At 51.6% G+C, this 14,735-nt stretch overlaps 1 protein-coding gene across 2 annotated transcripts in view; it reads left to right on the top strand.

Moving 5' to 3' along the window:
- The window catches only part of LOC144136586 (fasciclin-2-like), a 568,432-nt gene that overhangs the window by 324,142 nt on the left and 229,555 nt on the right, over positions 1-14,735 (top strand). Inside the window, exon 1 of one of the 2 annotated variants that reach the window (XM_077669045.1) lies at positions 764-1,105. The exons of the other annotated variant lie outside the window; for it this stretch is intronic. Within the exon in view, the coding sequence (XP_077525171.1) occupies positions 1,060-1,105 (46 nt within the window). The 5' untranslated portion in view covers positions 764-1,059. Of the gene's footprint in view, positions 1-763; positions 1,106-14,735 lie in introns of those variants that run through there. 2 annotated transcript variants of the gene reach the window in all.

The raw sequence follows: 14,735 nt of genomic DNA, 5'->3' as shown, positions 1-14,735 counted from the left end.
TTTGGCCAAGTTTGACTTCATGTTCACCGGGGTTTCCGGACGAGGTTGCGGTTAGTGGGAGCTGAAAGCATTTCGTGCTTCCCGAGCCAAGCGTGGGAAAATCTCCGCAGGTACTTTCACAGCCAGGCATCCTTTTTTTTCTTGTGGGGTCATCGGATGGTCCAACGTCATGTCGCCAGCATGGTTGTAACAGCAGTAACAGCAGTGCAATCCACCACGCCGCGGAGTAGTGAACGCCGCAAGCCGCGATCCTCACCTCTGTAGTTTGCCTCTACTTCCCCAGATGGCGCGACAAGCAACTGTCTAGCGCGCGCTGTCAGCGTGCACTGCGGCGAACCGTGCTCGCCCACTAACAGACATACCGCGCGGTATTTTGATCGCTTCGATCATAACAGCCCACGGGACGTCATTTAGACTACATTATCCCTCAATTCGTAAGATTTTCAGGTCAAACGTTCTAGCATATAACGTGAGGCACTCGACAAACGTTCAACGTACTCCCTACAACGATTCAAAGTTTGACGCACCCGTCAGACGTGTTTTAACTGAGGGCCGGTTTTTTATTGTTACTCTTATTCTGGATAAGTAACTCAATTAACTCGCGTTTTCCAAGCCCAAAAAATTCATACATTACACGTGGGGCATGATTCAAAGCAAGGAGCGCTGAATAAACAAGGCACTACTTTCCAGCGCGCGTGCGGAGGGGCGATGCGCCGGCCCACCCCCCAGCCGCGGCGGGTCGCCGCTGCGCGCCCTTTTCGCCAGGCGGCCGGTTTGCGTCCCGAGTAGCGGCGGCGGTGGCGGAGCGCGCAGGAACATACGAAAACGACGCAGCAGCGGCGGCCGGACTAGCAGCGCGCGCTCTCTTTGCAGTGTGTCGGTCGGCTTGCGGATCGCGCGTGCTCCCTCCTCCTGTTCTGTCAGAGCGCGCGTGTTCGTGCGTGTGTGCTTGACGTGCGTGTGCCTTTCTTGCGTGATCTTGCTGTGTGTGCCTGCCACCACCGCCACGACCCGGGGAATAACACCGAAGAGGTCCCTGGCTAACTCCCTTGCGGCACTATGGATTTACTTCACGCCGTCCTGGTGGCTCTTCTCGTCGTAACAGGTCAGCAGACCGATGATTTTTTTTTTTTCGTTTTGCCCGAGCCCTGAGGCGTCCGCATGCGTGTGCGACCGATGCTGGTCGTATTTTTTCGAAAACTCGGGAACTGCTTGTGTTCGGCCGGGAGTTGGTCAAGGTGGCTGGGCGTTGCTTCGGAGCGCTTGCTGCTCGACAGCGGCGCGCTCCCCGACCGGGACGGTAACCTGTGGAACGGTCCGGGTACGGAAGCGCTGGGTCAGGCGCATTCGGTCGGTCGTTGTCTAAGGAAAAAAAAAGCGCTCGAAATCTGCGCGCGCAATTGCCCTTTCATCGTAGCTGGATGGATGAGGAGACGGAATTAAATGAACAGCATTTTGCCCTTCACGCGAAGTCATTCTCATGTAACGCCACGAACTTCCGAACAGTAGGGGGCGTAACCATACTTGCACCCTTGACAACTCTGATGTGCTTTCTTGTCTATCCTGATGTAAAGAATCATTGACGCTCAACCTGCTTGTTTAATGGGAATTCGCAGAATTCCTATGTGCTGTACGGCAATCCGGACTGTGAGCATTGTTCATAGCCGCACTGGGCCACCGTTCTCTTACGGCCTCTCTCCGCTATCGGCCATATAAATATAACTCGCTGGTGACTAGTTCTTAAGAGAAGATAGAATATCATTACAAACAAGATGAAGGCTTGGGGCTAGTTGGCCGTTAGTCTGCGCACATTACATTTGGCATATCATATCGGTCAGTGCTGTTCAGTTTTCGTGACATTTTGTGTGGAAATCGGTTTCATAGGCTAAAGCCATTTAACTGGCTACTGCGGCGTCCAGTATTCGCTGAATACGTTGCTTCGAATTCGTGGGTGACGAGCCCTGCTAGTCGGTAACTGCTTTCCTAATAAGCTTTTTTTTTCTTTTGCTCTTCAATCAGCCTAACCTACACAGTATTTGGTTGCATCAGTAAGTCGCACAGCCTGCTTCAACCCTGACTCGCGTTCGCATCGTTAATAATTTAACATAAAAAATGAATTCACAGTTTGGTTTGTGCGTCATTGCGCTGTTACCAGTCTGTCCAACACGGTCGGTCGCCGTGATGCTACGTAGTTGTGTGGTGACTCAGACTGTTCGGTGTCCTTTCTCGAAGTCGTTTACTCTGTTTACTGCCGCTGTCCTGGCGCCTATGGTCAGAGGTGGGCAGCCTCATGAGGCTTCGACCTCAACCTCACGTCGGCAACGGCTCGAAATTTTGTGAGTGAGGTTGAGTTGGAGGTTGAGTGAGGTCGAGACCTTTGCAGTTGCCGCGTCTTACGCCGACAAGTGCTGCTTCCAAAGGGGATTTGGAGCGCACCACCGAAGTATTCATGCAATTACGCTTGGTGTTCGGTTTCCCCTGTTTGGACAACCGGGTGCCGCAGTCCGCTCTTAGCTTTCGGTGCTGCGCCGTAATGTCCGTTCAGACCGAACCTACAGGAACACGCACCCCTCTGGTCTTCCCGGAAGGTGTGTTGCTGTCACAGCACGCCACTCTCCCTCCCCCTTCCCCCGCTGGCGTAGCAGCCGTAGTAGCTGCGTGCCGGCCGGCTCAAACTCCCGGGAGCGCGCAACGCATGTAACTCACGTTGACCCGCGGTAGCTTTGTCTGATGCCGCAAACAAGTAAGTTCAGTCCAACATGCACGTTATCAACTCTTCGCAGCGCGGATAGCCCAAAGCAAGACTGTTTCGTGTTCATGCTCGTTGCCGGCGCTGTCGTCACGGCTCTTGCCTTGCAGTCGAGTAAAGGGATCCTGCTGTACATTACACGGTGACTTAACAGAAACTGGAGCAGTTGGCACAGGCGAGAGGATGTGATTCAAGTATTTGCTAACAAGGACACATGCTGATTCGATGGAAAGAGAACGAAGCCTGAAAAATACGAACAAGTATACACGAAGCAGGTTGCCGAATATAGACGCATATTAAGTACTCACCGACGTACTGGTGGTAACCGCGTACGGGACACCCCTGCTCGCTGACCATAAGCTCACCGATGGTTCATCTCAGATTATAAGCTTCTCCTATTGCGTGCGCATCAGTAGGGTCTGTACACACGTTATTAAGTAATACCATCATCATTTTGTCTTTTCTGTGTCACAGGATTCTCAGAATTGTTTTTAACTGAAAAACTTCTTCGTCGTTTTTTTTTTTTCTGAGGTCGAGCAACCAACATCTACCTCGCAATTTCAGGTTGAGGTGAGGTTGAGTGATGTCGGCAGTGGGCCAGTGGCGTCAGGAAAAGTGAGGTGAAGGCGTTTCAGGAGACCTCAACTGATGAGGTTGAGTGAGGTCAGCAAATGTTTTTTTTTTGGTTGAGGTGAGGTCGAGATTTTTGAGGTCAAGTGCCCACTTCTAGCTATGGCCGAGTGAAAGGGACTTATTGCAGTGACTGCTCCCGCTGACCCCGTCTTTGAATTGAAAGAGCAGCAGATGCTCGCGTCTGGTCTCGCGGTCAGCCTGCTCCTGCGCCAGATGCTCTCGCTGGCTAGGTCATTTCATTCGGTCCTTTTTCTTTCGTCACGTGGATCGCGAGTCAGTAAGCACCACAATGCCACTGAGAAGGCCAACGACATCTCTTGGAGACTCTGGAGTCGAGGCCGCTCAATGTACTTGCGCATTTTCATCAGACTTCAATTTTGGCTGCAGATTGAGGTTGATGTGGTTTCCGGCTATGGATATGTGTGGTGACGGTGAATTATTGCTTAATAGTGGATGAAAATAGGCTGCGTTTCTTGCTTCACGTGCCGTCTTAAAGAATGGTCAAAGCTCGAAGAAAGTGAGCTCAGCTGTGCATGATTTCGAAGAAGTCCACCGCAGCAGAAGGGAGGAAATTTTGCTTGGAACTCTACTGCAATTTCGTTCTTGAATGCGACATGTTAAAGAAAAAGCGCTAATACGTTGCAGTGATGGTGCGTACTTTTCGGAGCGAAAGCACTGAATAAACAATTCCTTACGTCGAAGGTGGAACAGAATCGAGTGGGCGTGTCGCGCTGCGAAGCTTAACTAAAGCAAAAAAAATCAATAAAACTTTTTTTTTAATGACCGCTCGTTCTTTAGGTCCTCTTTCGTGGCTGTTTCAGGACTCTCACCACTACGGTCGCGACCTGCTTAGTAGAAAAAAAAAAAGGGGGGGGGGGGGGGGTGAAGGTGAACATCTGGGCGACATTGAATCCGCCATGTGCCCTTTCGACTTTCTCTTTGTTCATTGTCTCGGAATCGGACCCTCGTCGAGCTGGGTGTTGCACCCAGAACGGCAACGACGGCACGGTGACCCTACTGCAGGCGCGGGTCATCCAGCTCCTTCTAATAGCGGCGCATCGCTCACCGCGGCCAACCTTGAACGTGAAGGGAAGATTGCCGGGTGCCCCCTCGATGAGCCGCTGCCCTTCTCTTCGCTCTGTCGCCTCGGGGCCCTGGTTGGGGCCCCCCCTCGCTGTGTGCCGTGCGCTCTTATCTTCGGGAACGATCTCGCTTCTCAGTGCCTTTGTGCGGCCTTTGGTTTTGCTGACAGCTCGGTGGCTCCCTCTCGGCGCGTCTTTTTTTTTATGTTCTCGCTGCTATTTTGATCCCTTTACGATGAGCGCTGTGCGTGGCTAGACGTCCTCATTGAATGGTTAAAAAAAAAAGTTAAAATATGTGAGGAATGCTGCGCTGGGATTTCTTGTTGAGGGGTCGGACCAAGCCCTGTGCACTACGCTTTCGCTGTACGGAGCGTCCGTAATATGTGAGCGAGGAAGATGGTGGCAGGAATAAATTTATGACTAAAATCTATGTGGCTTTTGCACCAATGTGCCACCTGCGACCCGTTCCTGTAGCCTTTGAGATTGTAGTGCTTCCTTTTGTATTTTTTTTTGTTGGGGGGGGGCGTGACGAATATACTTCCCATGCGAGCTCAGAGGCTCCCAACTGTTCTATGCTCGGGGGTCAGGGTGGGCATGTCCAAGCAGGTTAAAGGACAATCTGAGGCTATTGACCCCTCTCAGTCCTTTTGAATACCACTTTCGGGATTGCTGTATATGATAGCGCTACGAGCACTTCTGCAAAATTTCCACTCAAAATTTCCTTCTAAAGGTTTCAAATTTTTTTTCTAGGTTTGATCCTCCACGCACTTCATTTTTTTCTCAGGAGCAGTGCTCACATGCATTGGAAAGCGCGAAAAACGGCACTTGTAAAGAGAGCATCCCCTCACATAAATTCCACAAGCAGGCTTTCCCACAAATCTCGGTTATCCCAAACATGTTGGCCGGCAATTCACTCGAACAATCACAATCTGCGATCGCGCGTGTTTCTCCGCGATTCTCCCAGTATGGTTCCTACTTCCCGTTCACACTCCTGGCGCTCGTCTTGTCGCCGTTGCGCCAACTCTGGCGAGAGCTCCGCCATATTACTAAGGTCAGCTGTGATGTGTGGGGAAGCCCCCTTGCTGAATTTTGCTTAACGTTCAGGGGCAGTTGCGCGCCACCAGCTCTTCAGTAAATGAAAATTTATTTCTCAACAGGATCTTCAATATCCGGAGACTCGATTGCAACAAAAAACCAAAAGCATGTCTTTGGTCAGAAATCGCTACTTTTGACCCCATGCGCACCAACGGGCGCTGGTATATAGTTTTTTTCTTCTTTTTTAAGGGCACCTTCAGTGTTGAAATCAGGAACTGAATGCTGTTTCGTACTGTTACCGTTTTGGCTTTTTTTTTTCAGTGAAATATCGGTCACAGAAAAAGGCGTTTAGCTGCAAAGAACAAACCTTCGTGCTGGTCATTTAGTTCAGGCAGGTGAAAAGTGTTCTTGAAATGTATGATTTCGGCCTTAACGAGCTCAGCTGTGGCGTGTTGGCCTTACGGCTGTCGCAAGTGGGCTCAAATTTCGCAAGCCTAGCTAAGAAAACGCCACGAGGACGAAACACACTCGCGTGACGAAGCCGACCGACTTGCGCAGCGCACGTGCACAGCAACTTCTTGCAGCCATTTGCCAGGCCTTTCTTTTTTTAACGTCATAGTGCCGAAACCAGACAGTAGAAGAAAAGAAAAACACAGCGCCTTCACCTTTTATATTATCGCGAGATGGTTTTACTTTTCTGTGCGAACAATCGTGCACCCAACTAACTATCTCAGCGAGCTATCTTTTCATGAATGCGTGCTATGATTGAGTACAGGCGGCGCCAGGTCTAAAGCTGGAGTGAAGACTCGGACCGCTTATTGCGTGGAAGAATAAGCCATCGTCGGTGCCTATGTATGGTGGGCTACAGATACAATCCGAAAGCGGATGCTGCTGAAACCTGCTCAGCAGCTTCATCTCGTCCTGCAGAGTGGTCTATACCTGAGCTAAGGCTAGGCGGGAGGCACCTGCCGGCAGCCAACTTCCTCGCATTAATTTCATTAGCCGCTCACTCATCCCACCCTTGCGCCGTAATACACATTTGCCACTTGAAGCGCGTCAAAGAAAAGGCGGATGGCACGCGCGACCACCCATTCCTGGGCCCCTTGCTCTGATTGGAAAAGCGAGAGAACTTCGTCTCCGAGTAGGATGTTGAGCAAATTGAATAAGAGGCGCCTCGCAGCACGGCACACCCGCGCCGATCATCTCTCATCGAGTCGCGACACCCACTCCAGACGTAATCCATCACGTACACCGCCCAGCAATGAGAGGTTCCGCCTGTGTATGTGTGTGTGTGTGTGCAGCACCGCCGTCATGTGTTGAAATAGAAACGTCTTCGCCGTTCCGGAATCGGCCCCCGGATGAATCTGCCAACCGCGTACATTTTTTTTTTTTGCTTGCATTCTTCTTCGCCGTGGTCTACTGTATGGGAACGGATAGCGTACGGCAGCTCCAACGTCACCGCTCTCGCCGCGCAAGCCCGGATCTGGGTGTGGCTGAAAGTGCGCGGCGAAGCCGACGAGGAGAAAGTGGCGTTCATGGAGGTGAACTTTGTTTCGCTTTCGCCTTCTTTGATCTTTTTTTTCTTTGCCTTTTGATTCGACCGGTTCCGTGGGGAGAAACCATCAGCAGGGTCGCACATCAAAGCGGAGCGGTTACTCTGCAGCCGAGGAAACGTGACTGGAGTCGAATGCGTTTGTTGTTGCCTACGGCTCGAAAAAAAAAGAAAGATAGAGTTGTGCCCGTCAGCTTGGCGATGGGACGCCATTGATAAATCCTCGAGAGAAGTTAACTTTTTTCTTTTTTTTTTTGTCCACAGTGTTTCGTCGGAAATGGGTGGAAAGGGTTTGGGTTTCGAAAACAAATGATGCCCCTTGCTGCTCTCAGTGTCCGTCCTGTTTGGGGCTGCAGCGTTTTGTTTTGTGACAGAGTAATTTCCGGCCTTTCCATCTGTCTCTCCCTCGGACGTCTTGCGTGACCCGAGTCCTCGAGGTATTGATAATCTTCGTTCGGTAGCTGCGCGCTGTTCATTGAAGCGTTCAGGCTCCGTGTGTGCGTCGTGTTGTTGCCAATAGCGTACGTCTCCCGGCTTGAGACTTTTGATGGCTATATATGAGATTGAGCGACGTATTTTTTTTCATGAGCGGCGACGCCTGCATTTGGAGTGGCAGTGAACATTTTTGTTGGGATTGTATGTCGCTAGCGATAACCCTGTTCAATTGAATGTGAGGCTGTACAGTGAGTGAGTGATGGCAATTGATTTTATCTTCGACTTCTGGACGGCAGTTTTCTCTTTTTTTCTATTTATGCATCTGAAACTGCTGAAACTTGCATCGAACCCTCTTCCCTCCCTTCCCCGTATACTTTCGTGGATACGTTCTTTACCTTTTGCGTTTTTATCTTTTGTAGCGCAAATGTTGTACTTAAGCTCCCTGCACATCCTTTATCTTTTGTTTTTATCTGTTCCTTAGGCTTTGTACAACATTGTATTCGGTTGTGAGGGTTACGGGACAGAGGTTTATCGAATGTTCAGTGTTAGCGTCCAGGTGGGAGCAGCTTGCTCAGAAGGGGTTGGAACAGAACTGGCAGAAGAATAGCTGTTTTGCGTCAGTGGGTTCGTACTTTGGGAGCCTGATTGTGCCACTGTAAAGTACCTCTCGCTCTCTCAATCTCCCATTTCCTGTTTTCAATAGTTGGAATTCTCTCTGACTTGCTTGATCACGCTTATGATCAAGCAGATACCGCGGTGGCTTAGTGGCTTTGTCTTTCGGCTGTTGATCCCAAGGTCGCCGGTGCGATACCGACCGCGGCGGCCCCATTTCGATGGAGGGGAAATACAAGAACGCCCGTGTGCTGTGCGATGTCAGCGCACGTTAAAGGGCGCCAAAAATTCTAAATTAACTCGGAGTCCTCTATTACGGCGTCCCCCTTAGCGCATGTTTCGTTTCGGGACGTTAAAGCCCACAATCTACAGTTTTTTTTTATTACCAAATGTTTAAAACATCAAAGTGTCACAGCAACATATATCCACGATTCTGTTTCAGAAGCCGTCATTTTCTGTCTTACTATTTCAGACCTGAGCGGCCCATTCTCGCCAAAAGCGTACCGATGTTTTTCGATTATATCTTGCTTTTTTCTGCCATGCTCATGCGCGGTTAAAAAGTCCGCTGCTTGCGCGTTCAGGGGTCGAGACCAGCGTGTCCTGGCTCGTCTAGTGCATCCGCCCCCGCGTTACAAGCGAAGATGATTACGTCCGGCCGATGAGCAGGCGGCCACAAGGGGGCCCTCTCGTGAAACCAAATTACCCGCGGGTGCCGCAGCTTGCGTGCGGTCTTTCTTTTTTTTTTATTTAGCGAAGCCTGTTTTCACGCGAACCTTTGTTTGGTTTCTTTAAAATATACGAAGTACGTAATATAGCCGTCCCACGGCTGCGCACCTCTTGGCCGCGGGGCCGAGGCGGAAGTAATAGCTTCGTCCGGGTCGCGACCCGTTCTGCGGAAGCGATAGCGAAACTATGCACGCAAAGAAAGACAAGGAAAACAGAAAAACGCGCTGCCTCCCCGAGAAAGGCGTGAGGTCACGAACGCGTGGACCTTTTCCTTCAGGCGTGCCTTTTCGCGCGGCGTGGATAATCTGGCGGCCCGACGGCGCGCCGTTCGCATTGAGTTCTCTGCTCTTCTGTGCTCTGTATGTACTCAGTAAAAAAAAAAAAAAAGTGCGGAAACCGTAGGCTGTCCGGTCGCGGCAATGCATTCAACTCGCCCCACCAGCGAACGCCTTCGGGCGGTTCTTCCGGCGTGTCCAGCCCCGTCGCGGGTCCTCTTCTCTCGGCCCTTTCTTATGAACGTCCGTGGACTTCGTTGCGCCCCGGGCGGTCCCTTGTTATCCCTAGTGGGCGTGCCGGGGTCCCGTGGGCGACGCCGGGTTAAGCGGGCTGCACTAACCGAGGTGGGGCGCAGTTGTTTTCTACGAGCACGAGTCAGTCGTTTTTTTTTTTTTTTTACTAAGCCAACTCGACTCCGGGATACTGCGCACCCCCGCACCGGAACTGCGCGGGCGCAGGAGGCGGAACTTTTTTTAGACTCCGGTTTGGCCGGTCTCAAAGAGCAATAATGTCTGAAAAACTTCTGCCTTCATATGGAGCAAAGAACCAACAGTATATAAATAGTAAAATGCTTCACTGACTGTCTGTTGTTATAAACTGTCTATTATTAAAGGTTTTCAGTGGACAGTCTTTGGGCAGATTTCTTTACAACACCTGCGAACGATAGTCCATCCGCTGTTCGTAGTCCATTGGATGAACTGGCATGAAATTCATAGAAAGCCTGGGAAGGGAAGCGATGAATCACAGCCCCTACTGAAGCAGCTGGGGGTCGGGTTAGGCAGCTCCGAGGTGACGGGGACCGTGAGAGCTCCTGAAACAGCTACTCCACAACCTTTTGTCCACGCTCTCCCTTCGGTTGTAGTCGCATGCGGGAAAGTAACGTACTAACATCCCTAGCTGCGTCGTCCCCTTTTGTCCCACGTTCGCGGCGCCTCTGATCGAGGGAGAAGTTTCTTTCCGCTCGTGTTTGACGACTTAAGCACTGTCACGAAGTGGGTGGCCACGCTTGCCGCCATCATGATGAACGACAGCTGACTGGTACGAGTGGTGTGAACTGGGATGCACAGTCGTAGCGTTGTGCACGCGAGAGGTGCCCTTTATCCGAGAATGTGTTTACACCCTGCTCCCGTGAGGGAGGTGCTGTCTCCCAGGATGTGAGTGACGGCACCTTGATTGTTAGGAATGAGTTTACCTCGGAGACGGCCTTACTGCGAATCTGTATTACAGTGGCTGCGTTTGGAGTTTGTAAACATGTTGCACCCGTGGGAAAGCGAGTGTTTGATGATCCCGTGGGAGGTAAGGGAATTAACTGAGATTTCAAAAGCAGCGAACGAGTGAAAACACTTGTACATTATTGGTTAGGGGACATGTCTTCTTTTCCCCATCCTTTGATTGACTGAATTAAGCATGAACTTGCCTAACTGGTTGTTGTCCGCAGAAAGGACGGGGATAAAGATAATAAAAGTAGCGTGGGGGGGGGGGGGGGGGGGGTGATTTCGTCAGGCTACTTTACGAGTCGGGCATATGTAATCATCTGTAAATTGTTTTCCTCTGCTTGGATATTTTTTTATATGTTTTAAATGAAGTTCATCTTCCCCGAAGTTGCCCTGGAGCAATGTGACCAACTTATTTCCCTCGACAACTTTCAGAGTAAATATCCACTGTGGCCATCGCCCCGTTGTCGAAGTATACGGCCACACGCGCTCCTTTGGAACGTTACTGCGAACCACCTACTTCCTCTTATCTAACTTAGTTCCAGAGGCGTGTCGCGCGTCTGGTGACTATGGTTTGTGAGCTTGCGGCCTCTGTCTGACCTCTTTTCACGTGTTCAGTTCACGCCTTAGGCGGCCGAAAAGCTCCCATGTATTTTTCTCGTCCCTGGAAGGAATAAGTGGCAACGATATGTGTACTCTACCAGTAACACAGTAAATAAAGTAAATGTAATTACAAAGCGGAGCTCTGCAGACCAGTTTTTTTTTTTTTTCTCCCATCGGCCTTGTTTGCCGGGCCTTATTTCAAGCAGCGCCTCTATAGTGCTTCGCCGGTGCGAGGTCATCCTCGTCGCCGTTTCGCAAACTTGCTCGAATCCCATCGGCAAACTCCTTTGTTCAGCTCTAAGCGGCCACCAGAGACGAAGTGCGAAGCTGCGGAGTGCCTTCGCGCGCCTGTGTGCGTTCGGCGAGGATGCCTTTGCCGTTTTCAAAGTCAACGCTGTATAGGCGAGGCTTTGAGCGGCGCTCGGTGCTTTTGGACCTCCAAGTGGAGTGGTTCTTTTAGCGTTTTGCAGTGTCCGCGAAGTAAGCGCGAAGGTTTGGGAGAGGGAGTTGGTGAAGCGGGCTCGGGGATTACCCGCTGCAGCTGATTCTACTTCTCCAAAACACGATCTCGAGGGCGTCTGGCCGTCGCCCAAACTATGAAAGGCGGCGCCAGTTCTACTTGCTTATTTACGCACCCGGTCACTTCAGGCAGCCTTTGCTAGCATCTGCCAGACGTTCTTTGCTCCCCCCCTCCATGCGTCCGTTAATGTTGGGGTCTTACTCCGTGCACCACCCTTTAAACTTTTTTTTCGATTTTGCTCGTTCTGGTTCGGTACTTCGCCGGCACGGAGTCGGGCGATGAAGCCGGTGGCACAGCGCATACCACGAAAGGCCCTTTTCATATAAACAGCGCCGCCTTCATTTTCTTGTATTTGCATCCAGCATTCTCCTGCCCGGGTCATTCCGGTTCCCTAAAAGGGCATCAACCCGCGGGGCTTTTTGGGGAGAAATGGAAAAAACGCCGGGGAACGCGATGAAGGCGCGCTCTCTGAGCAACTCTCGAGAGTCGGGAGCGACGCTATATAAGGTGTTTTCCCCACTGCACACCAGAAATGGCGGAGGAGGCACTTTGTTGGAAGCGACGACGACGCGCTGCGCACGCCGCCTTTCGCGGCGCCTTTTGATCGGGATCCATTTTTCAAGCCGCGTATATCGCCCATTGAAGGCGTATGTGCGAACGACGGTTGCGAAGAGCCTCCTCTCTCCTACAGCGTATACGCCTTCCCCCGTTTGCGCCTGGGAAAACTGCTCGCGGACCGGCCTTTACGTCGCGCTCCATTTGCTGCGTAGCACTTGCGTGCTTCTGAATTGGAAGCCCGCGTGTAAGACGCTGTACTATAGTGGAGGGTGCGTGGATGTCCGTTTGGACGTCCGTTTGTTCTCTGTCGCGTCCTCGCAAGCGGTTCGCTTGCAGGTTTGGTTTTTTTATTTGGAGGAGGTTCTTTGTCCGATGCAGCCAGAATATCCCGCATTTAAGTGGGCTGGTTTACCATAGTGTCACATAAATTATCAGGCGGTACATCGCGTAGGATCCTCCTCCACATCTGAATTCCACGAGGGAAGACGCGGGAGTTGTTCCTCGTGAATCCGGGTAGAGAAGTTCGGTCTCTTGGTAGTGAAAGCGCGCGAACCCCGCTTGGTCCCAGTCGCAGACGCTTACAAGGGGAGAAACACGGAAGAAAACATGCTGTTTGTTACAGTCTATTGCCTCTAACCGGGACCGGCTCACTTGCGTTGCACTATGTTTCCTATGCGGCACTGAAAGGGAATGCAACGAGCAAGCGTGATTAAAGTGCGGCGGTTGGTAGATGCCTCCTGCATGTGTTGCATGCATGTGTTGCATGTGTTGGTTGAACGGAGCTCGTCCTTCGATACCTCGTGACGGGTGCCTTGTTGGGACTCAATGTAGCGTGGTCGGGCCGGAGAAGGAACGTGGAAGATTGGAGACGGGGTTAAGATAAGCGGAAGACACTGGAAACTTTATGCAAGTATTTACATTATGTGCAAGTAAACAGCAACTAAGAGTGCCTCTCAGTAAAATGGAACGTCTTAGCAGACGGGAGTCTCGGTGAAAGGGAGCTCCTCGGCCGCGCTAACCCTTCGTGAAATCCCTAGATTGAGGCCGGGCCTGCCGAGGAAGGCGTCCCTCGTCACGTGCTGAGCTTGAGGGTGGGGAGGAGTATACCATCTATGTCGCGCAGACAGTGAAGGTCCCACGGTCTGCAGGTGGTAGCACGGGTGGCATGCACTTGTTCTTCATCAGCGCGAGAACAAAAGGCCAAGTCCCAGGGCCACGCGCAAGGCCACGCGGGGTAGGGGAAACCGCTCGCCGGGAACTGCTCCTTTGACGAGAGATGCCGCGGTCAAACATGAGGTGACTGGACCCAGCTGACACCCGGGTCCTCTCGGGAGGGTCAATTACGGCAGGCCTTGGCAACTATCTTCGCCATGGGAGAACTGGCAGAGCTGCGCTGGCTGCTTTCAGGGGAGGCTTCCTTTCTCCGCTGCTGTGCTACGCTGGACGAGAGTGCGTTTTAATCCACTTATAAGAATGAAGGTAGCTCGGGCCTAACAGCCTGTTGGGTGACTGCTTCAGTATGGAGAGCTATGCTTTGGGAAGCGTATTCTTATTTTTGCCACAAAAATTGACAAACAGCACGCTTTTGTGACTGGGCTGTTCGGCGAAAAGAAGATACACCTTAGTTCACACCTAGAAGATACACCAGGTAAGATTTATCGCGTTTCCTCCTGGAAGGCGAAGCAGTCGTCACAATACTAGTTGCTTACACCACCCTGCTTCTGTTGTCTTCCTAGTCATGTAAGCACGAATACTTCTGGGGAAATCTTGATTACATAACCACCGAGAGCCGATTTTCTAGAGCATCACAATTCCGGCAAACACATTCCTTCGGACTTAATTCCAGGAATATTCCATTTTACACCGGGTGAATGCAGGATTTGTGCGTTGTGGCATTCTACACATATTCTGCTTTCCTAGGTGAGGGACCCTTATATTGCCATCGCTCTAAAAGACGTTGTTACAACTGCTCCCTGCTATGGAGTCTTTTTTTTTTTTATGGAAATGCTTAACCTTGAAGGTCCACACCTTCAGCTTACATGCGTGCGTAGATTGAGTTCTCAGAAGCCTGTTTATTAAACTGCTTCAAGCCTCCCGCTAGCGTTGTCAAGTTCCGTTTCACTGTATTTGGTTGCCCTAAACTGTCCACGAAATCGGGCATCAGAACTGCACTCAGATTTTCCGGGGGCAGCATCACGATGGAGGCTAGGTGCGGGAACTCTCGTGTACTTGGATTTCGGTGCATGTTACTGAATACGCCGGCTGCTCAAAATCCTCACCTCCAGCCCTCACTGTTGCGACGTGCACGCAGAGAGGAAAGAAGTACTCATGAGCGGAATCCACTCGTAGGCCACGCGGCGGTTGAGACGTTTCAGAAGAAAAACTAGGCCGGCTGATTTCACACTGCTTGCGTGCACCGTCCCCGGTGCGTAGGTGAGTCGACGACGATGCGTCGGCTGTCGACGGCACGAGCCAGTCGAGCGAGCTTCGTCGCGGCCTGCCTAATTGGAGGGCACGTATTCCGCGCACATTCCGCTGCTGCTGCGGCGACGGCGGCGTCGACATTCCGCCGGCGCCTCTTTGCAGCGGCGATGACTCGCCAGCGATGGGGTCGTCACACCGGGAAAGAGAACGTCGCTTGGAGCGCGCGGCCGCGACTGAGTGACCTCGCGACGCGGGGCCACGGAACGGGCGGACGGGCGCCCGGCTTGGAAGTCTGCGGAGGTGTCAGGGGAAAGGT

This window comes from Amblyomma americanum, chromosome 6, assembly GCF_052857255.1.
Source record: "Amblyomma americanum isolate KBUSLIRL-KWMA chromosome 6, ASM5285725v1, whole genome shotgun sequence".
Classification (NCBI taxonomy): Eukaryota; Metazoa; Arthropoda; class Arachnida; order Ixodida; family Ixodidae; genus Amblyomma; species Amblyomma americanum.
Note: the sequence above shows the minus strand (reverse complement) of the source record. Positions and strands in the feature narration are given on the sequence as shown.